At 35.5% G+C, this 22,509-nt stretch overlaps 2 protein-coding genes and 1 pseudogene across 2 annotated transcripts; 2 read left to right on the top strand and 1 right to left on the bottom strand.

Moving 5' to 3' along the window:
- Positions 1 to 5,725: 5,725 nt before the first annotated feature.
- Positions 5,726 to 12,848, top strand: LOC105768305 (uncharacterized; annotated as a pseudogene).
- A 265-nt stretch (positions 12,849 to 13,113) lies between these two features.
- On the bottom strand, positions 13,114 to 13,668 carry LOC128042426 (uncharacterized mitochondrial protein AtMg00810-like). Its single transcript, XM_052633461.1, has one exon. The coding sequence runs from the start codon at positions 13,666 to 13,668 to the stop codon at positions 13,114 to 13,116; it is 555 nt and encodes a 184-aa protein (XP_052489421.1).
- A 5,415-nt stretch (positions 13,669 to 19,083) lies between these two features.
- Positions 19,084 to 21,085, top strand: LOC105768315 (AAA-ATPase At3g28580). The gene has a single exon (XM_012588193.2). It carries the CDS (start codon positions 19,270 to 19,272, stop codon positions 20,839 to 20,841), a length of 1,572 nt encoding a protein of 523 aa, XP_012443647.1. The 5' UTR covers positions 19,084 to 19,269; the 3' UTR covers positions 20,842 to 21,085.
- Positions 21,086 to 22,509: the final 1,424 nt, after the last annotated feature.

Genomic DNA, 22,509 nt, shown 5'->3' with positions numbered 1-22,509 from the left:
CTTTAACTAATAGTAACTTACTTTGAAACTTTTACGAATTAGTCATTTTCACTTAATTAACTATTTAAACGTTAAAATTTCTTAACCAAATTTTAATACAACTCTAATAAATACTCATAAATATTAAATAAATAATAAATAATAAATATTTACTCTTTTTTTAGAATTGTGGTTTCAAAGCCACTGTTTTCGACATTATTGAAAGTGGGTTGTTACATCATATTTAATGAATTTTGAGGAGACTTAGAAATGTGGCAGAAAAATAAAATCTATAAGAATTAAATTGATATTGGAGATGGAAATCAATGTAGAAAATTGTGAATGTGGAAATGTGGAAAATGGACCCAATAGTAAAGTTTGAAAAGTTGGAAGACTAAAATGTAATTTGATCAAATTGAGGAAATACAAGTTATTAATGATTATTTTATATGAGAATGACTTGAAATATGTATTAGTATGATAGAGATCATTTTGGGGCTAAATTGGAAAGATGGAAAAGTATAAGGATCAAATAGTAAATTTTTATTTTTACCGTGAAAGGGAATAAGTGTAATTTTTTGCCACCCATGGAAATATATTAGAGTATAAATTTGATTTATGAAGTTTGAGTTTCATAAGTGTCAATGTGTTATGATGAAAATAAACGGTAAAAATGCCACATAAGGACATTTTGATCATTTTGTATGAAAATTTTGATGCAAATATTATTTTAATGAGAAAATATATGTTTTGGTTGAATATGAGCCGTTGGATGTGTTTTTAGCTTCAAAAATAAATGTGGACCACACATTCTACATAATTTGACTTCAACTTTGATCATCTGGCTTGGTCTTAATTTTAAATGTGTTAAAAAAATAAGAAAATGAGACAAAATATCACCACCCCATCAACCTCTTAGTGTCACGTGGCTAGAACTTTAGTCTCGTGTTCCATGAGGCCTTAGACGATCCTTTCTTGCAAACAAGCCTAAGTCAGCCTAACCACCAAACAATTGAGGATTCCCAAATAATTCCTTCAATACACCAACTTATATAGCGAAAACAACTTAGCTAAAAGAAGGCACAAAAGAACAGAAGGCCATAGAAAACAATGCATAAAAGGTGTTTGAGTAAATGCTCTCAAAGTATTCTATTACTATCAAAAATGCAAGATACGATGGATGAATGAAGTGAGTTACAAGTGAAAGGGAGGCTCTTTATTTATAGTTGAGCTTCTCAAAAACTAACTGTCTAGATCAAGTTTTATCGACGGATGAGATTAGCCTATCCTTTAAATCTAGGAATTTTCAAGATTACATAATCAAATCAAATATAATCTTACAAGATATGATTCCCCTCAATCTTCTAAGATTAGTTCACATATTTACCAATGTAGCCTATGTTGCTATATCTTTATCATTGAGTCATCCAGGCTTCAATCTAATTGGCTTCTCCAATAGCTCTTTGAATCAGACCAGTTCTTATGGGCCAAATGATCCCCATGTCAATGATAGACCTCCATGGGATGCATTGTGTATGATGGTCATGGGTTTTGAACTGCGGCCCGTGACATTAGCAATTGACCCTTCATCTTCCTCTATTAGAGAAATTTCTTTTTCTTAACTAAGAGTTGACATTGTTGGAAATGATTTACTTGATTACCATCCTTAACCCAAATAAGACCATACTCAGATTGAAAAACGGACGAGGACACTTGTGAATATAAAAAATAAAAAACAAATGATTGAGATGAAAAGAGAAACCCCGTACTGCCAAGGACAAACAATGACATATAGCCTCCACAATTCATCCTCCCACTAAAAAGAAAACATAAATAGGCAGTTCAAGGTATACTGTAAACCTTAACAATATGTTTGGTTTAAGGGAATTGCTATACAGTTACGTCTAAATTCTGAGGGATCATCATTCCATTGTTTGGTTCAATTCATCTCACAGAATACCTAATTTTCATTCCCTCACTATTCGTTGAAAATGCTGAAAAACCATTCAACAGTAAACCATTGCAATGGTTATTCAGTAATTCAAGGAACCACTTAAATTTTTTTCTTCCCAGAGTACCCATCAAAAACCACAAATTTACAAGTTTATTTGGCAAAAATCTGAGACGACTTTCTTTCACCATTTTCTTCCAAACTTTCACTTTTCATCTTTCTATTAAATTGAGGGAAAGGAAAGCTCAGAACGTTAAATTCGTCTCTAGGTAAACATCAATTTCCATAAGTAAAATTCAAGAACTTGAAAATTGAAAAATCTAAGTCTTTGATGCTTGGGTTTGATTTGGATTTCTAAAAAAAAAATTCAATGGGTTTGATTTGGATTTCTAAAATTTCTTTCCCAATTGAAATTTTAACTTTCTTTTACTATTAACTCAAACAAAAGGGTTGTTTCTTCTTTCTTTTTTTCCTTTCTATGTTTTGATTTTACTTTTCTAGTGATTTCATAATTCATGTATGTTGCAAATCCATGTTCTTTTCAATAATGTTCTAATGTTGATCATGGAGGACAAATTCTTTGTTTAAATATATAAATCTGTCATTGAATCCTTTTTTATTTCCAGTAAATGAAGGTTTCTATTTTTTGTTTAAATATATAAATCTTGTCATTGAATCCTTTTTTATTTCTAGTTAATGGAGGTTTTTAACTTGAATGGATTGCAAAATAATTAGGAGAATGCATTAAAAAATTTGCTTGATGCTTTCGAATCTATTTTTTTTTCTCTTAATAACATCGCTTATGCTTACTGTGAGGTCGACCTAAATCCATATTTGGCTGGTTTAATTCTATGTGAAATGCGAGGGATCCCTCCTTTAGTTTCCACTGATCAATCTAACAACAAGGTGAAAAATGATGAAACTTCGAGATCAAGTTATGTTAAAAGTTTAAAATTCACAAGCATGTGATGTTTTTACAATGGATCAACCAGTTTCAGCCGCTATTGATGAGTGTAGTGCCAATGGGAAAAAGTATGAACCTATGGAATCATCTTGTAATAGTTTTCAGAGTTTTTGTCAAACAAATGAGGATTTAATATCTCTGAAGCAAAAGGCAAGACCGGTTTCAGGAGGCACTATTTCGAGTATGCTAGGAAAGGGGCTTATGAAATTTGTCATTTAGCTAATGGTTCATATCCGTGAACCAAACCTATGAAAACAGACTCAAATAAGATGCTAATATCTTTATCTTGGGGTGAAGAATTCAAATCCAGTAGTCGAAACGAGGACCGTATGTACAAGGATATGGAAGATTTTCTTTTTAAGATGCTAGGAGAGGAATTTCGATTGGAAAGGGATGCGATTCAAGAAGTTCTCAGTAAACCTTCATACAAAATCATATACCATTGTTAATTGAATTTTGAGTCAATATTACATTTGTTTAACTGCTAATCAAGTTTTATTTTTTTTATATGTAGATAGATGTTGATACAACATGCAAAAGGTATAGAACTATGAACAATGTCCTCGTTTTAGAGAATCTTAAGTTCGTATTAAATAGATATGCAATTACTAAACTTTGTTAGTGCAATTTATCGTGCATTATTTGGGAAAATTAAGTTTCTATTATTATTTTATTATTGTTCATTAGCCTTTAAATGGTGGCTTACATTGCGAAATATGATAATCCTTAAGGTTTTATTAATGGTTGTGAATGACATTTCTCTATTTACTATGGTATGTTTAAACTTGTTAGAACTAATGGATATTCCTTTCCTCTCTCTTGACTTATAAGAGCATGGAGAAGCTTCTTGACTGATGCAACCTTAGCTCGGGAAATTACTACTGAATCCATTGAGCTGCCACGAGGGCCAATAACTCGATCACGAGCTAAGAGATTTCGAAATGCAATAGCAAGCTATGTGGAACGAGCTTGGGAAGAGCAAGTGGTCGAATTCGATAGTCATGCTTCGAACCGTTCAAAAAGCGTTACTTGCAATTTATTACAAGCTGAATTTGTTTCTTTTAATTAACTTGTTTTAGTTTAATAAATGAGTAGCTGATCAATTAATTTCACTTATCTTAAGTTTTAATAAATGAGTTAGTTATGAAACTTTATTGAATAAATATGCTTCTTAATTGATCTAGTTCCTAGGATTATTTATTGATGCATAACTTAAGTTCTTTAAATTATGCTTCTTTAATTAAACTAGTTCTTTGGAATAATTATTGCATATAAGTTTTAGTTAATTTATTTAAGTAAGTTTAATGTTTGTTATGATTAATAAGTGTTTTCATTTGTTTAATAAACTCATTTTAATGTGTTTATTGCGGTGACTTTTAGCTTATAGTGGTTACAAATCAAGGCTGTTACACATTTAATTAAGTGGTTGTTCAAGTTCTTTTGAGTTACAATTAAAGGGGCTGTTATAAAGGGAGCTTAAAAATCATTAAAGGAGTTGTTTTAAAGAGCATTTTATGCCCTTTAAAATTCGGCAGCAACTCTTCCACTTCCAGCCGTTTTTGGAGTTTTCAAGAGAACTTAATCAAGCCTTTAAATGTCAATAAGGAGCTGGTTAAGAGATGGTGTCTATTCAACTAGCCAAGGACAACTCAAGAGTCATTTTCTAAGCCATTAAAGACATTTAAATCAGCTGAATTAAAGTGATTTTATGGAAGGAGTTATTTGGTTCAAAGAATAAGAAAAGACATCAATTTTTATAGTACATTAAGTGGATGTTTTTGACCATTCGGTTACCTTGTTTTAACATTATAAATAGATGTAATCAGCCATAGAGGGGGGAACTTTTTGCTGAATATAGATGAAATATTTGAATTGTGAGCTATCCAATTCTCTTTGTTCTTTCGGAATTGATTTGACTTATCAAGCATAGCTTGTGGCGTCCATCTTTTCTTTGTTGCTGAACTTATCACCTTTGGTGTGGCGTTCAATATACCTTTGGTTCCTATCATAGGTGATAGTGGGTCAAGGTTCCTTTCCTGATTCCTTTAACCGAAAAACACCTACAGACCATTTTGAGATTCGGGTCAACAATTCGTTATTGTTGGTTCATTTTCGGTCTTGGCCAATTAATTTGTTATTGTTTCCTCTTTATTTTGTTTATTACCTTTGTTTGAAGCCATTATCTCTATTTTGTTTCATTTTAAAACCAAAACGAATTCATCCTTACTCAATTCACGATTGAGCAACACATACGACTCAAAACATCACGAGATGAGTTCGTATCAAATTGGTAACAGAGCTAGCGAATTTGGAGTAAGAATCGACGTTGTCGGCATTACGGTATAGTAGTTTCTTTAAAAAAAACTTTTAAAAAAATTCAAAAAAAATTCTAAAAAAAAAACTAGTTTCCATTTAAACTTAAAAGATTGGATATCAAATTGTGAAAAAAAAATTTTGAAAAAAAAATTGTGAAAAAAAAATTGTGAAAAAAAAGAGAGAGCTAGTTTTGAAATTTAGTTTTTGTTTGCTGCCCAAATTTTAGTCATTATTACCTTCTACTATTTCGCCACACCCAACCTTTTCATTTCTTTGTTTCAAGCCTACCTTCCTTTGTCCTACAATAATCTTACCAAGCTCAAACATCAAGTTTGTAAGCCGACCCACAACAATTGCTTTTTAAGTTTAAATAATTCCTAAGAACTTAGAGATGAGGAGTGAGCGGAAAGAGGCAAGCGAGTGGTGAGTTTATTCGAGAGTATAAAAGCCAAGTGAGTGAGATTTCTTTGTGAGTGGATAGTGAGATTCTTTGTTGTGAGTTCATTTTAAAAAAAATGTCACGAAGTCCGGAAAGAAATCAAAATGTGGAAGGAGGGTTACGTCCCGTAAGAAATGTTGGAAGAGAAGTGCCAAATCTTACCCTTCAAGCAATTATGCGAGAGATGGAGCAATTATTTGATAGAAAACTTGAACCGATTGAAGATCGATTATATCGAGTCGAGACACGAGAACCACGTGAGATGACTCCGGAAGGTGCAACACGAGAGCGAGAACGTCCAATCCAAGATCCTTATGAAGCAAGTGAACAAGAAAGTGATTATTCATCTGCCCGAAGTGTACGACGTCGAGGCCGTCAACGACAACGAGGTCCTAGAGATCGTGATCGACCCGATGACAATCTTAAGAATATCAAGATGACAATTCCACCATTCCAAGGTAAGAATGACCCTGAAGTTTATTTGGAGTGGGAAAAGAAGATTGAGCTTGTTTTTGATTGCCACAACTATTCGGAGAGTAAAAAGGTAAAACTCGCGGCAATTGAGTTTTCTGATTATGCCATAGTGTGGTGGGACCAGCTTGTAACAAGTCGACGACAAAATGGTGAAAGACCCATCTCTACTTGGGGAGAAATGAAATCAGTCATGCGGAAAAGATTTATTCCATCATACTACCATCGATATCTTTATCAACGACTTCAAAACCTTACTCAAGGAAATAGATGTGTTAAAGATTATTATAAGGAGATGAAGATAGCGATGATTCGAGCTGATATCGAGGAGGATCGAGAGGCAACCATGGCTAGGTTCCTTTCGGGTTTAAATCGTGACATTGCCAACATAGTTGAACTACAACACTATGTTGAAGTGATGGACATGGTTCACATGGCGATTAAGGTTGAAAAGCAACTTAAGCGAAAAGGAGTTAGTGGACCCTATGCCAATTCTTCAACCAACAAATGGAATCAAGGAGTCAACAAAACCCCAGTTAGAACAAAGGAGCCGACTGTAGCAGTTAAATCAAATCAGCCCGTTGGAGAGACAAGTCGAAATAAAAATAAGCAAGCGCCAAATCGCACGAGAGACATAAGATGTTTCAAGTGTCAAGGTCGTGTGCACATAGCTAGTCAATGTCTCAATCGACGAATTATGGTGATAAGAGCTGATGGAGAAGTTGAGTCAGAGGAAGAGGATGAAAATGAACCTAAAATGCCATCCGATGATGAAGATTTAGAGTTACCCGTTGAAAGAGAAATTCTTGTGGTAAAGCGTAGCCTCAGTATTCAAAGTGTTGAAACTGATCAACAAAGGGAGAATATTTTTCACACTCGATGCCACATTCAAGGCAAGGTATGTAGTATGATCATTGATGGTGGTAGTTGTACTAATGTAGTTAGTATTATGTTGGTGGAAAAGCTAGGTTTAGCTACAACTAAACATCCAACTCCATACAAGTTGCAATGGCTAAATGATGGAGGTGAGCTGAAAGTAACAAAACAAGATGTGGTGGCATTTTCTATTGGAAAGTACCAAGATGAAGTGGTGTGCGATGTAGTTCCTATGCATGCAGGACATCTACTTTTGGGACGTCCATGGCAATTTGATAGGCACATGATCTATGATGGTTATACAAATCGCTATACATTCAAGCATCGAGGCAAGAATGTAACTTTAGCGCCATTGACTCCAAAGCAAGTGTACCAAGATCAATTGAAGTTGAAAGAAAAGATTGAAAAAGAGAGAGACAAGAAAAATGAAAAAAAGAAAGAAAAAATTGAAGGAGTGGAGGTAAAAGTACGAGAGGAGAGTGGTAAAATGAGCGTATTTGCGAGAGAAAAGGAGATAAGAAAATCATTGTTGTTGCATCAACCCGTACTTGTACTTATGTACAAGGAATGCTTATTTGATGCTAACGAACTTGATAATTCTTTACCTTTGTCTATTGTTTTATTGATTTAGGAATTCAAAGACGTTTTCCCGGAAGATGTGCCAAGTGGATTGCCTCCTTTTCGAGGTATTGAACATCAAATAGATTTTATTCCCGGAGCTACAATTCCAAATCGGCCAGCTTATCGAAGCAACCCGGAGGAAACTAAAGAGTTGCAACGACAAGTAGCAGAATTAATGGAAAAAGGCTATATACGGGAGAGTTTAAGTCCATGTGCGGTTCCCGTTCTATTGGTGCCTAAAAAAGATGGTTCATGGAGGATGTGCGTAGATTGCCGAGCTATCAACAAAATTACCGTCAAATACCGTCATCCCATTCCTAGACTTGATGATATGTTAGACGAGCTTAGTGGAGCAAAATTGTTCTCTAAGATTGATCTGAAAAGCGGCTATCATCAAATTCGTATGCGGGAGGGGGACGAGTGGAAGACTGCGTTTAAGACTAAATACGATTTGTATGAGTGGTTAGTGATGCCTTTTGGCCTCACCAATGCACCGAGTACTTTCATGAGGTTGATGAACCACGTTTTGAGGTCTTTCATTGGTTGTTTTTGCGTAGTTTATTTTGACGATATTTTAATTTACAGCAAATCATTAACTGAACATCTTGAACATTTGCATGCTATTTTGAAGGTTTTACGAAAGGAAGTATTGTATGCAAACCTTAAGAAATGTAACTTTTGTACTGACAAAGTTGTTTTTCTAGGTTTTGTTGTAAGTGCGAATAGACTAGAGGTGGACCAAGAGAAGATTAAAGCAATACAAGAATGGCCACGACCGAATAACATCAGCCAAGTTAGAAGCTTTCATGGCCTTGCAAGCTTCTATAGGAGGTTTGTACCAAATTTTAGCACTCTTGTCGCCCCATTAACTTAAGCATTATCAAAAAAATTCACCTTTTATTTGGTCGATGAACAAGAATCGCTTTTGTTAAAATCAAAGATTGTTTGACTAAAGCTCCACTTTTATGTTTGCCGGATTTTAACAAAATTTTCGAGGTGGAATGTGATGCTTCTGGAATAGGAATAGGTGCGGTTTTAACGCAAGATGGGCGACCGGTGGCTTATTTTAGCGAGAAACTTAGTGGAGCTACGCTCAATTATCCCACCTATGACAAAGAAATGTACGCATTGATACGTGCATTAGAAACATGGCAGCATTACCTTTGGCCTAAAGAGTTCGTTATACACACGGACCATGAGGCTTTTAAGCATTTGAGAGGGCAAACTAAGCAACAAACGACATGAAAATGGGTAGAATTCTTAGAATCCTTTCCATATGTGATTAAGTATAAGCAAGGTAAGGAAAATATCGTATGGATGCTTTATCGCGAAGGTATGCTCTTCTAAATTATTTGGATGTCAAGTTACTTGGTTTTGCTTATTTAAAAGAATTATATCTTGATGATTCGATTTTGGAGAAGTTTACAAGTTATGTGTGCAAGGTGCGTATGATGTATGTACTACCAACGATGGATTCCTATTTCTAGAAAATAAGTTGTGCATACCCCAAGGATCAACTAGAAATTTCTTTGGTTCATGAAGCACATAGTGGGGTTTAATGGGACATTTTGGTATTGCCAAAACTTTGGCCGTTCTTCAAGAACACTTTTATTGGCCAAAGATGAAACGAGATGTGGCTAAAGTGTGCAATCGTTGTATTGTTTGCAAGAGGGCGAAATCAAGGGTCCAGCCACATGGACTCTATACTCCATTACCGATCCCAGAAATGCCATGGATGGATATTTCTATGGACTTTGTTTTGGGTCTTCCTAGAACAAAGAATGGCAAAGATTTTGTGTTTGTTGTAGTTGATCGGTTTTCAAAAATGGCTCATTTCATAGCATGTAACAAAACTGATGATGCTTTAAATGTTGCCAATCTATTTTTTAGGGAGATTGTACGATTGCATGGCATTCCAAGAACCATTGTTTCGGATCGAGACACTAAATTTCTCAGCCACTTTTGGAGGACTTTATGGGGAAAAATTGGAGCTAAGCTATTATTTTCCACAATAAGTCATCCCCAAACTGATGGCCAAACAGAGGTTGTTAATAGAGTTCTGTCAACACTACTGCGGGCCATTATACGTAAGAATTTAAAGACTTGGGAGGAGTGTCTACCTCACATTGAACTTGCATACAATCGATCGGTACATTCAGCTACCAAGTTTTCACCATTTGAGGTAGTGTATGGATTTAATCCCTTAACTCCATTGGATTTATTGCCTTTACCTTCTGATAAATTGGTGCATGTAGATGGAAAGAAAAAGGCAGATTTTGTAAAACAATTACATCAACGAGTTAGGGATAATATTGAAGCGAAGAACGAGCAATATGCTCATCAAGTTAACAAGGGCCGTAAACGAGTAATATTTGAACCTGGTGATTGGGTTTGGATTCACATGCGCAAGGAGAGATTTCCCGTTCAAAGACGTTCCAAGCTTTTACCACGAGGAGATGGACCTTTTCAAGTCTTGGAGAGGATTAATGATAACGCTTATAAGTTAGATTTACCGGTGAGTATGGGGTTAGTGCTACTTTTAATGTTGCTTGATTTATCCCTTTTGATGTAGGTGACGATTTGGGAGCAAATCGCCTCAAGAGGGGGAATGATGCAACCTTAGCTCGAGAAATTACTCTGAATCCATTGAGTCGCCACGAGGCCAATAACTCAATCACAAGCTAAGAGATTTGAAATGCAATAGCAAGCTATGTGGAACGAGCTTGGGAAGAGCAAGTGGTCGAATTCGATAGTCATGCTTGAACTGTTCAAAAGCGTTACTCGCAATTTATTACAAGTGAATTTGTTTCTTTTAATTAACTTATTTTAGTTTAATAAATGAGTAGTGATCAATTAATTTCACTTATCTTAAGTTTTAATAAATGAGTTAGTTATTAAACTTTATTAAATAAAGATGCTTCTTAATTGATCTAGTTCCTAGGATTATTTATTGATGCATAACTTAAGTTCTTTAAATTATGCTTCTTTAATTAAACTAGTTCTTTGGAATAATTATTGCATATAAGTTTTAGTTCATTTATTTAAGTAAGTTTAATGTTTGTTATGATTAATAAGTGTTTTCATTTGTTTAATAAACTCATTTTAATGTGTTTATTACAGGTGAATTTTTAGCTTATAGTGGTTACAAATCAAGGCTGTTACACATTTAATTAAGTGGCTGTTCAAGTTCTTTTGAGTTACAATTAAAGGGGCTGTTATAAAGGGAGCTTAAAAATCATTAAAGGAGTTGTTTTAAAGAGCATTTTATGCCCTTTAAAATTCGACAGCAACTCTTCCACTTCCAGCCGTTTTTGGAGTTTTCAAGAGAACTTAATCAAGCCTTTAAATGTCATTAAGGAGCTGGTTAAGAGATGGTGTCTATTCAACTAGCCAAGGACAACTCAAGAGTCATTTTCTAAGCCATTAAAGACATTCAAATTAGCTGAATTAAAGTGATTTTATGGAAGGAGTTATTTGGTTCAAAGAATAAGAAAAGACATCAGTTTTTATGGTACATTAAGTGGATGTTTTTGACCATTCGGTTACCTTGTTTTAACATTATAAATAGATGTAATCAGCCATAGAGGGGGGGACTTTTTGCTGAATATAGATGAAATATTTGAATTGTGAGCTATCCAATTCTCTTTGTTCTTTTGGAATTGATTTGATTTATCAAGCATAGCTTGTGGCGTCCATCTTTTCTTTGTTGCTGAACTTATCACCTTTGGTGTGGCGTTCAATATACCTTTGGTTCCTATCATAGTTGATAGTGGGTCAAGGTTCCTTTCCTGATTCCTTTAACCGAAAACACCTAAAGACCATTTTGAGATTCGGGTCAACAATTTGATATTGTTGGTTCATTTTCGGTCTTGGCCAATTAATTTGTTATTATTTCCTCTTTATTTTGTTTATTACCTTTGTTTGAAGCCATTATCTCTATTTTGTTTCATTTTAAAACCGAAACGAATCCATCCTTACTCAATTCATGATTGGGCAACATATACGACTCAAAACATCACGAGACGAGTTCGTATCATTGACCAGTCGATGTTTACTTTATATGTGAATTTTAGTTTACCTTGTGTCGATGTTTACTTGCATATGAAGATGAAAAGAATAATAAGATAGTTTCCAGTTTCTTCGAAGAGCCGTGAAGGAATATAGGGCTACATGAAGGAATATTATAAAATTGTAAGTCTTGAGTTTTCAAAATGTCAGTCCTTTGTATTTGCACAATGCCATTTTTCTCAAATGTCTGGTGTTGTTTATACAATATCAATCCCTTTTATATTCTTAACTTTTATATGTTCTTTGCCAGGTTGTTGATGCTTTTGCTAAGGGGGATCAAGATCAAGCAAACAAAATTCTCGAACAGGTAACATATATGCGTGTTTCGTAGATACTCTTTACTTCCAAAAGAATCGAGATACAAGTTAAATTAACTTATATTTCTTGGGAACTTACGGATAATGTAGATAAAGAGTAGTAAACCGAGTGAAAGAAAGTTTTTCCAATGCTAAGCTTTGGTGTCAGGTGTTCAACATTTTTAGCAATGCGTATCTGGTTGTAGGAGCTTTGTTTTTTAATTTAAACTTAAAAATACAAGTTTCGATAGGCATTTGGTGTTAGGTAATTGGGTGTTAATATACAAGTTGAATGACTCCAATGAAGGATTTTGGTGCGGTATAGACAATTTTTTCAAGAAAATGTTTTGTTGGAACTAAGAACAAAGATGAATGAAAAATGACAGAAGCTTGAGCTTTAAGGCTAGATGGATTGATGAACAAACAAGAAATTCAGTTGGGAACTTTGAACAAATTACTTGAGTAGTAAATCCAGAAAAATGAAGAAGAATTATGAATAATTTCATTAGCTTTGAATTGAGGCATAATGCCAATACATATACCAGTCAATAAGCTGGTCAACATGAAACAAAGTTACCTAAACATCTACCTAACTCTACTAAGTAGCATTGTAACTTGTTAAACAAAACTTGCACACTTGGTAAAGCTGATTTATCAACTCAAACATCAACAAATTACATCAAGTACATTAACAACTTAGTTCTAATCTAACTAAGTTACAAAATATCATTTGAAAGTAATAAAATGAACAGCAGCTTGAACTTCAGCTACAACCGCTTGGCTTGGGCAGCTTTTCTGCTTCTTGTCTACATGCAGGCTAGCTTCAACACTCCTCCTTGGCTTGCATGCTACAAACTCCCATTTTGACTTTCAAACAATTGAACCTTGACACACAAAGAGATTTTGTCAAGATATCAACAAGCTGATCTTCAGAACTGCAATGAATCAGTTTCACCTCTTGATATTGTTCCATTTCTCTGACAAAATGAAACTTAATCTTGAAGTGTTTTGTTCTCCCATGGAATATTGGATTCTTTGCAATTGTAACAGAAGACTAGTTGTCACATTTGATATTTGTTGCTTCCCTTTGGTGTATATTCAAATCTACCATGATTTTTCTTAGCCAAATGGCTTAATTAACAGCACTTGCAGCTGCTACATACTCAGTTTCAGTAGTTGATTGAGCAACAACACTTTGTTTCTTTGAACTCCAACAAAAAATGGCTGAACCAAGGGTAAACAAATACCCTAAGGTGCTCTTCATATCATCTATCAATCCAGCCCAGTCACTATCAGCATAACCAAGTAGCTTTATGCTATCAATTTTGCTGAACATCATTCTAAAGCTCAGTGTACCCTTGATGTATCTGAGAACTGTTTTGACAGCTTGTAAATGCTTCACATTATAACAATACATGAATCTTGATAGCAGACTTACAGCAAACATAATGTCTGGTCTATTAGTTGTCAAATAGAGCAAACATTCGAGCAAACTTCTGTAGGTTATTTCACAAATCTTCTCGAAAACACCTTGGCTTGACAGCTTCTCTCCAATAGCAACAGGTGTGCTTGTTGCCTTACAGTTCAGCATGGAGAATTTGTTCAGAATCTTCAATGCAAATGCCTTTTGACTTAGGAAGATTCCTTGTTGAGTTTGAGACACTTCCATGCCAATGAAGTAAGACATTTGTCCCAAATCAAACATCTCAAACATTTTTTTTCATTTTGCCTTTGAAATCAGCAAGCATTGCATAATTTTCTCCTGTCACTGGCAGGTCATCAACATACCAAGGACACTATGAGCTGAGCTTCATTACCTTTCTTCTTCATATACAAGGTTGGCTCACTGATGCTTCTTTCAAATCCCAAGCTAGCTAAGTAGTTGTTAATTTTGTCATATTAGGCTCTTGGTGCTTGTTTTAAGCCATAAAAGGCTTTCTTCAACTTGTATACATTATCTTCCTTGCCTGCTACTTTGAAACCTTCATGCTATTCAACATAGATTTCCTCATCAAGAAAACCATTGAAGAAGGCTGACTTTACATCGAGTTGATGTATTTTTCATTACTTCTGTGCAGCCAAAGCAACCAGCAGCCTGATTGTGTCAAGCCTGGCCACTGGTGCAAATGTCTCAAAGTAGTCAATGTCATACTTCTGATTGAATCCCTTCACTACCAGTCTTGCTTTTAGCTTGTTCAAAGTTTCATCAGCATTATGCTTAGCTCAAAACACCCATTTCACTCATATGACCTTTCTGTTGGCTGGTCTTGCAACTAGCTCCCAGGTTTGGTTCTTGTCAATCATGCTCATTTGATCGAGCATAGCCTGTTTCCATCCTTGTTGAGCTTTAGCTTCTTCAAAGTAGCTTGGTTCAACAGTAGCCACTTCAGCCCTATCATATATCTCACTTAAAGGTCTAGTTCCCCTGGCTGGCTCATGGTCAATGTCCATTTGAAGACCATTTTGATCAGCTTCAGTCTGATCCATCATTAGATCTTCAGCAGCACATTCTGGTTCATTCTTATCTCAACCCCAGCTTGATTTCACATTAAAGACTACATCTCTGCTCATAAAGACCCTATTAGACGAAGGATCCAAAATCCTATAGCCTTTTTTCATACTGTTGTATCCTACCAGGATGCCAGGTTGAGCTTTCTTGGCCAGGTTGTCTCTTTTCACTGCTGGAACATGTGCATACATGTGCAACCAAAGACCCTCATGTGAGCCACTGATGGTTTGAACCCAAACCAGGCCTCGAATGGAGTTTTATGAACCAATGCCTTGGTTAGTGACCTGTTTTGAAGATATACAGTAGTGTTAACTGCCTCAGCCTATAAGGTCTTGGGCAAATTCCTTTCAAACAATAGACATCTTGCCATATCCATCAATCTTCTATTATTTCTTTCACTAACACCATTCTGTTGAGGTGTGTAGGTGTTAGTGAGTTGGTGCTTGATGCCTGCTTCATCACAATGTCTTCAGCTTGGAACCAATTTATTGAGGCCACTTCTGATTTATGCTTTAAGAAGTAAATCCAGCAATATCTCGAGTAGTCATCAATGAAAATGATAAAATACCTGTTGACATTCAAAGACTGTGTCTTCATAGGGGGACACACATCAGTGTAGACTAGCTGCAACCTTTTAGAAGCTCTCCAAGCCTTGTTTGAAGGAAATGGCAGTCTGACTTGCTTTCCTAGCTGACTCACCTCACAAACATCTTCTTTCTCAACTGATTTGGAGAAGTTTTCAACCAAGTCTTCTTTGGTTAGCTAAGCTAGTGACTTGTAGTTGACATGGCCTAACCTCTTGTGCCACAGCTTAGATTCTTCTAAAATAGCTGTGTAGGCACTATTAGAGCTTTTGTTCCAATCCACTACAAAACTTCTGTCAACCATGGTCACTGACACGAGTTTGGATCCACTTGGATAACTGATCAGGCATTATTTGCCTTTGAATACTATTGAATAGCCCTTTTCTAGCAACTGAGCTAAACTGAGTAGATTTCTGTCAATTTCAGACACAAACAAGACATTAGAGACAAGTTTTTTACCTATAGGAGTGACTATCATCACATCTCCTTTGCCTTCTACTTTGATGAAGTGTCCATTTCCAACTTTCACCCTTGTTTTGAAGCTTCTATCAGTGTTCTTGAAGATAGCAGCATTAGGGGTCATGTGGTTTGTGCAACCACTGTCTATCAGCTATCCTTTTGTGGCTTTTCCTTTGGCAGCTGAGCAAGAGACTACAAAGACTTGCTTTTCCTAGTCACTACTTTCTTCTGCCACTTGAGCTTCAGCTTTTGGCTGTTGAGGTTGGTTTTGTCTCAGCTTGCATTTGTTTCTGCAAACTTTCTTATCATGGCCCATCTTTTTGCAGACTTTGCACTGCACATCAGGCCTGAACCAATAGTTTGCTTCTGGATGACTGAGCCTTTTGCAATGTGGGCAAGGTGGATACCTTTTTCTTGCTTCATCTCTTCTAGGCTTGTCAGGCTAAGCTTTCTTCCCTTTGTAGCCAGAGGAGCTCAAGGTAGGTCTGCTATTGGATTAGAAGGCATATTCTTGATGCTCCTCCTGCCTGCTGACCCTTCTTTGTTCTTGAGCATAAAGAACATTGATCAGCTCAGTCAAAAAGATGTTAGTCAGATCTCTCGAGTCTTCAAGGGAAGAAATCTTGGCTTCATATCTCTTAGGCAAAGTTGAGATAACATTCTCTACAATTATTGCTTTACTAAATTGGTCCCCAAGCAATCTGATGTTGTTTACAATAGCCATGATTCTGTCTGAATATTGCTTCACTGTTTCTTTTTCTTTCATCTTCAAATTTTTAAAGTCCCTTATCAAATTCAAGAGTTGTTGCTGCCTTGTTCTTTCAATACCTTAAAACTCCTCATTGAGTTTATCCCAGGCTTGTTTTAGAGACTCACAAGCTGTTGTCCTTGTGAAAATCACATCAGACACACTATTTTGGATGCAAGACATGACATTGTGTCTCTTGGTTCTTTCATCTGTATGCTGCCTGATCTGAGACACTGTGGGATTGGCTCTTAGAGGTGCTGGTTCAACATCCGAGTTAACAACCTCTCACAAATCGAATGCCTACAGGTAGGTCTTCATTTTCACTACCCAAATGTGGTAGCCTTCACCATTGGACACTACTGGTAGAGCTGGAGAAAATCCAGATGAAGACATGATTTTTAGACTTGAAGAATGACAAGTCCACTAAGAAATAAGCTCTTGATACCAATTGTTGGAACTAAGAACAAAGATGAATGAAAAATGACAGAAGCTTGAGCTTTAAGGCTCGATGGCTTGATGAACAAACAAGAAATCCAGTTAAGAACTTTGAACAAATTACTTGAGTAGTAAATCCAGAAAAATGAAGAAGAATTATGAATAATTTCATTAGCTTTGCATTGAGGCATAATGGCAATACATATACCGGTCAATAAGCTGGTCAACATGAAACAAAGTTACCTAAACATCTACCTAACTCCACTAAGTAGCATTGTAACTTGTTAAATAAAACTTGCACACTTGGTAAAGCTGATTTATCAGCTCAAACATCAACAAATTACATCAAGTACATTAACAACTTAGTTCTAATCTAACTAAGTTACAAAATATCATTTGAAAGTAATAAAATGAACAGCAGCATGAACTTCAGCTGCAACTGCTTGGCTCGGGCAGCATCTTTGCTTCTTGTCTGCATACAAGCCAACTTCAATAGGCTCACCAAGCAGATGAAGAATCCAATCAAAAGAGTTTTGAAACTCGGTTAGCTTCTTGTTCTTCGACCATGTTTGCAGAAGAACCTTGTTGGTTCTTTCATTCGCTCTCACTCTCTATTATTGTTTTCTCGATTGTATTTTTTAGGAACACCGAGATAGAAGAAGAAATGTTGCTTGACTTGCATAATCATGGCATAAAGGAGGCAATCCAACTTTTGAAGTATCACTTAACTTCACTAGCCGACATCCTATGTAACTTTTTGATGCTGTAAAATTTAACATATAGATTATGACGTATAAGTTAATGACATCATGTAACTTTTTATTAATGTATGAAATTATGTTTGGATATAAAATATAATTCTCAAGTTATTTATTACTTTTACTTTTTAGTTTAGAGGATAATTAAATTATTTGTTTCGCTACTAATATTCTAGCACATTATATATGCATTGTAGTTTAAAATAATAATGTAGGTTGTATATTGTTTTTCTAATATTATATATTATATATTATTAATTCATATTTTAATAATAATTATATTAAGAATGTTATTAAATTATATATTTTATTGTTATTAAATTTTATTTAATAATAATTATATTAATATATAATTAAATTATTTATTATTTATTATAAAATTTAATAATAATCCTATTAGAATCTAATAATAATAACAATAATCATTTACTTAAAAGAAATTATGCTAAGGGTATTTTGGTCATTTAAGTCTTATGATATTATAATATCTATTCCATTCAACTAAACACAAGAATACTATTACAGTTCTATTCCATTGTTATTCAACCAAACAATTGAATTATTATTACAGCTTAGAGGTGATCATGGGTCGGGCCGAGCCAGGTTCGGGCAAAGTTAAAATAAAATTTTAGGCCCGTTTTCTAGCCCGAGCCCGGCCCGAAAGATGGGCCTAAAAATTTGTCCAAGCCCTACCCGAAAGAAAATTACTAAGCCCGGGCCCGGCCTAAATTAAATATATATAATATATATTTGATTAAAAATAAAAATATATATTTAATATATAACCCTGGTTGGGCCGAGCCCGAGAAAAAAGTTTTACTCAAGACCCGGCCCGTTTTCTAAACGGACTTTGTTTTTTTTGCCCAAACTCATATTTCGGGCCTATATTTTTACCCGAACCCTCCCATTTTTCGGGCGGACCGGGCAGCTCAACTCATGATCACTACTATTACAGCTCTATTCAATTATAATCATATTCCATTACAGCTTTATTCCATTCTCCCAACCAAACGTGGTGTAAGTGGTATATTTATAAAGAACATTGTCTTTAGGCGTCAAAAAGCATCCTGAAAGGTGCCTTATATTTCTCTAAAAGCCCAACAACTTGAGTCATCTAAAGGCCTAGTGGCCCAATTAAGGTTAGCATGATGTCATAAATTATGGCTAAATTGTATAAAATATAAGTTGGGGGTTGAGAGTTGAGAGTTGAGAGTTGGGAGTTGGGACCTTCTTAAAAGTTTTCCGTGCATAGGAAACTGACAACTCCAAAGAAGACCAAAACTAAATAAAGGAAGACCTTTGATTGCATTTCTTGAAATTAAGTCTATTTTTTTTCTTTTATGGCATTGAAATCTCTTGAGGTATTTAAAGCATGGTTGTTAGACACAAACATCCATCTAATAAGAAAATATAAAGAAAATGATTATTTTTTAAAATTGGGATTGTATCCACTACCTTTCAAGTTCCATCGTGCGATAGAAACACTTGGTCGATTTCCACATATTGTGACGTCAATCTCATTACTTAATGAGCAAGCTCGCCGACAAGTTAGGCTTCCTACAAGTCAATGATCCAACTTTTTAGTCTTTCTTACTATCATTATTGAAGCATGGAAAGAAGAATTGCACCGGCTCTTCAGTTTTTAAATAAGAAAAAACATAGAAAAAAGTATCAAAATAGCGATCATGGAAGCTAGTTAGAAGTTTCAACTAACAGTCATCTCTTCTCTATAACTTCCCACTTTTCTATCACAAAAATTCTGTGGGAAAAAAAATTAGAGAGAAATTGAGCCAAAATGGTGATGATGAAGGGAGAACAGTGGTCTAATCTAGGCTCAACGATGGCGGCCATTATGTTCGTGTATGCCATGTTGCGACAGTATTTCCCTCCACAACTTCAGGACTATATCTTTCGATATGGTAAAAAGCTGTCGAATTTCATGTATCCTTACATTCATGTAACCTTCGATGAATTCATCGGCGAGAGGATGAAGAAAAGTGAAGCCTTCTCAGCAATTCAGAACTATCTCAGTGACAAATCTTCTGCAAACGCTAAGCGACTCAAGGCTGATGTTGTTAAAGATAGTCAGTCTTTAGTTCTTAGCATGGATTATAACGAAGAAATCACCGATGAGTTTAATGGAATCAAGCTTTGGTGGTCTGCTAAACGAACTACTCCCAAAACACAACAGTTTTCATTTTATCCAGGCGCAGATGAGAAGAGGTTTTACACTCTCAAGTTCCATAAACGAGACCGGCAAGTCATCACCGGAATTTATCTTAGCCATGTGTTAAAACAGGGGAAGGCTATCGCTGCAGATAACCGGCAACGGAAGCTCTACTCGAACGGTGCAGGCCAAGGTTGGCTTGGTAACCGAAGTAGCACTACATGGACACATGTGGCTTTTGAACATCCAGCAACATTTGATACATTAGCAATGGATGAAAAGAAGAAAAGGGAGATTAAGAAAGATCTAGTGAAATTCAGTAATGGGAAAGAGTATTATGCTAAGATTGGGAAAGCTTGGAAACGTGGTTATCTACTTTATGGTCCTCCAGGAACTGGCAAATCCACCATGGTTGCTGTCATGGCTAACTTTTTGAACTATGATGTGTATGATCTTGAGCTTACAACAGTTAAGAACAATGTGGAATTGAGAAGGCTTTTGATTGAGACATCAAACAAGTCTATCATAGTGATAGAGGACATTGATTGTTCTCTTGATCTTACAGGCCAAAGGGAAGAAAAGAAGAAGAAGAAGAAGAAAGATGATAAGAACGAAGAGGGGGATCCAATTAGTGCAATGTCGAAAAATGAGGAGAGAAAAGAGAGTGAGGTAACACTATCAGGGCTGCTGAACTTCATTGATGGAATTTGGTCAGCTTGTGGGGGTGAAAGAATCATTGTTTTCACCACCAACCATGTTGAGAAGCTTGATCCAGCTTTAATCAGGAGAGGGAGAATGGATAAACACATTGAAATGTCATATTGTAGGTTCGAAGCATTCAAGGTGTTAGCAAAGAACTATTTGGACATTGATTCTCATCCACTTTTCGGAGAAATTGGCAATTTGTTAGAAGAAACAGATATGACACCTGCTGATGTTGCTGAGAACTTGATGTTGAAATCTGATGATGATGATGATGATGATGATGATGAAGTTGAAACTTGTTTGAAGAATTTGATTGAAGCACTTAAGACTGCAAAAGACGAAGCAAGCAAGAAAGCTGAGGAAGATGCTCGTTTAAAGGCAGAGAAAGAACAGAAGGAAAAGGAAGAAGCAGAAAAGGAACAATCTGTTAAAGAGGATGTCACACAACATGCAATATCAGCCAAAGAAGTGAAAGACAATGGAGTCATCCATTAAAAGCCCTCGTCGAGAAACGGTGAGATCTGCCACGATATACATGTAAAAGGTCTAAATCCATATTTATGAGGTGCCATAAAATGGAATAAAATTGTGGTACTTTGGTATCCAAGATATTCCCTTATAGGTTTGGCTCACTATTATGACTATTTGCAATCTATTTGGCCGGCCATCTTTATTGTTCTGAATTTTCCAAGTGAACTAATAAGATACATTACCAATAGGTTGTGTTAGTTCTTACCAATTTTCTTGCTATTTGTAAAATATGTCTCTTGATCATCAAGTTTCACACATATTTGCCTGCTATCATTCATTCATATATATATATATAATACTTGAACTCATATATAATACACCTTCTTGGAAAATGACATAACCAGAAGTAGATTTCCTGTCTTCAAGGCATGATGCCTAGATTGTATCAGTATAGCATTCCAAGCCGGTTGACCCTGACTTTTTATACACCAAACCATGCTCAACTGTCTTTCAAATACTTGAGTATACACTTCACAACCCTCCAATGAATGTCCAAAAGAGCCTTTGTAAACTAGCTCACTTTGTTAACACTATATGCCATGTCTGGCCTGGTCAAACATATCTGTTTATAGAGATGAAAATCTACAAATGGTTCTCCCTCACCTTGTGTCGTCAACTTTGAAAATCCAACCATTAGTGTAGGTGTTGGATTGGCCTCTATCATGTTTGCCTTGGATAATAGATCAAGAATGGACTTCTTTTGATGAAGTACTAGACTTCGGATCACCCTTTGAACTTCAACTCCCAAGAAGAAACTGAGGTCAACTGAATATTTTAAATGAGAAAGCATCATTCAACTACTTCACCAGCATGTCTATTTCATTTGAATCATCACTTGTAATGATTAAGCCATCTACCTAAACCATCAAATACAACTTGGACTAACAGGTGTTTCTTATAATCAATAATGTGTTTGCTCTTGATACCTTAAACCTTAGCTTAGAAACTATTGTCTAATGGGGTTGTTTATGGAGAAGAGCAATATGATAACAAAGTGAAACTTGAAATTGGAGTAAATACTTCAATTTATATACATGAAAAATAACTAAAAATAGCATCATGGTCCACTAATTTATTCATGATCAACATGTTAAATGACTAACTACCACTAAAATAACCATGCCTACCAATTAAGTTACCCACTAAATTAACCATGAAAAGACATGAGAACCATGTCTTTATTCCCTAAAGTAAAGGCACAAACACATGTTTAACAAATGCATGCATTCGTGCTCCTTAATGCATGCAACAACACTCATTGCATTAGAAGTAGTAGATACCTAGTTGCTTTCTTAGAAACTCAGACCTGGCTTAGTTAAAATGTTAGCAATTTGATTATCAATATTGAGTAAAGCATAACATCACCACTTTTCTGCACCTCCCTTCAAAAAAAAAACAATTTAATGTTGAAACGTTTAGTCTTTCCTTGATAGAGTGGATTGTGTGAAATGGATATTGAGGCCTGATAGCCCACAAACATTTTAATGTTTCTAACTTGGTCCATATGCAATCAAGCATAATTTTTCTCAACTATAAGGCTTGATTGATAGTTGATGTTGCAGCTATCAATTCAGCTTCTATAGTTGATTTGTCACGATCTCCTTTCTTGGAACACTAAGAGAAAATGCTTGA

Source organism: Gossypium raimondii, chromosome 7, assembly GCF_025698545.1.
Source record: "Gossypium raimondii isolate GPD5lz chromosome 7, ASM2569854v1, whole genome shotgun sequence".
NCBI classification, from domain to species: Eukaryota; Viridiplantae; Streptophyta; class Magnoliopsida; order Malvales; family Malvaceae; genus Gossypium; species Gossypium raimondii.
Note: the sequence above shows the minus strand (reverse complement) of the source record. Positions and strands in the feature narration are given on the sequence as shown.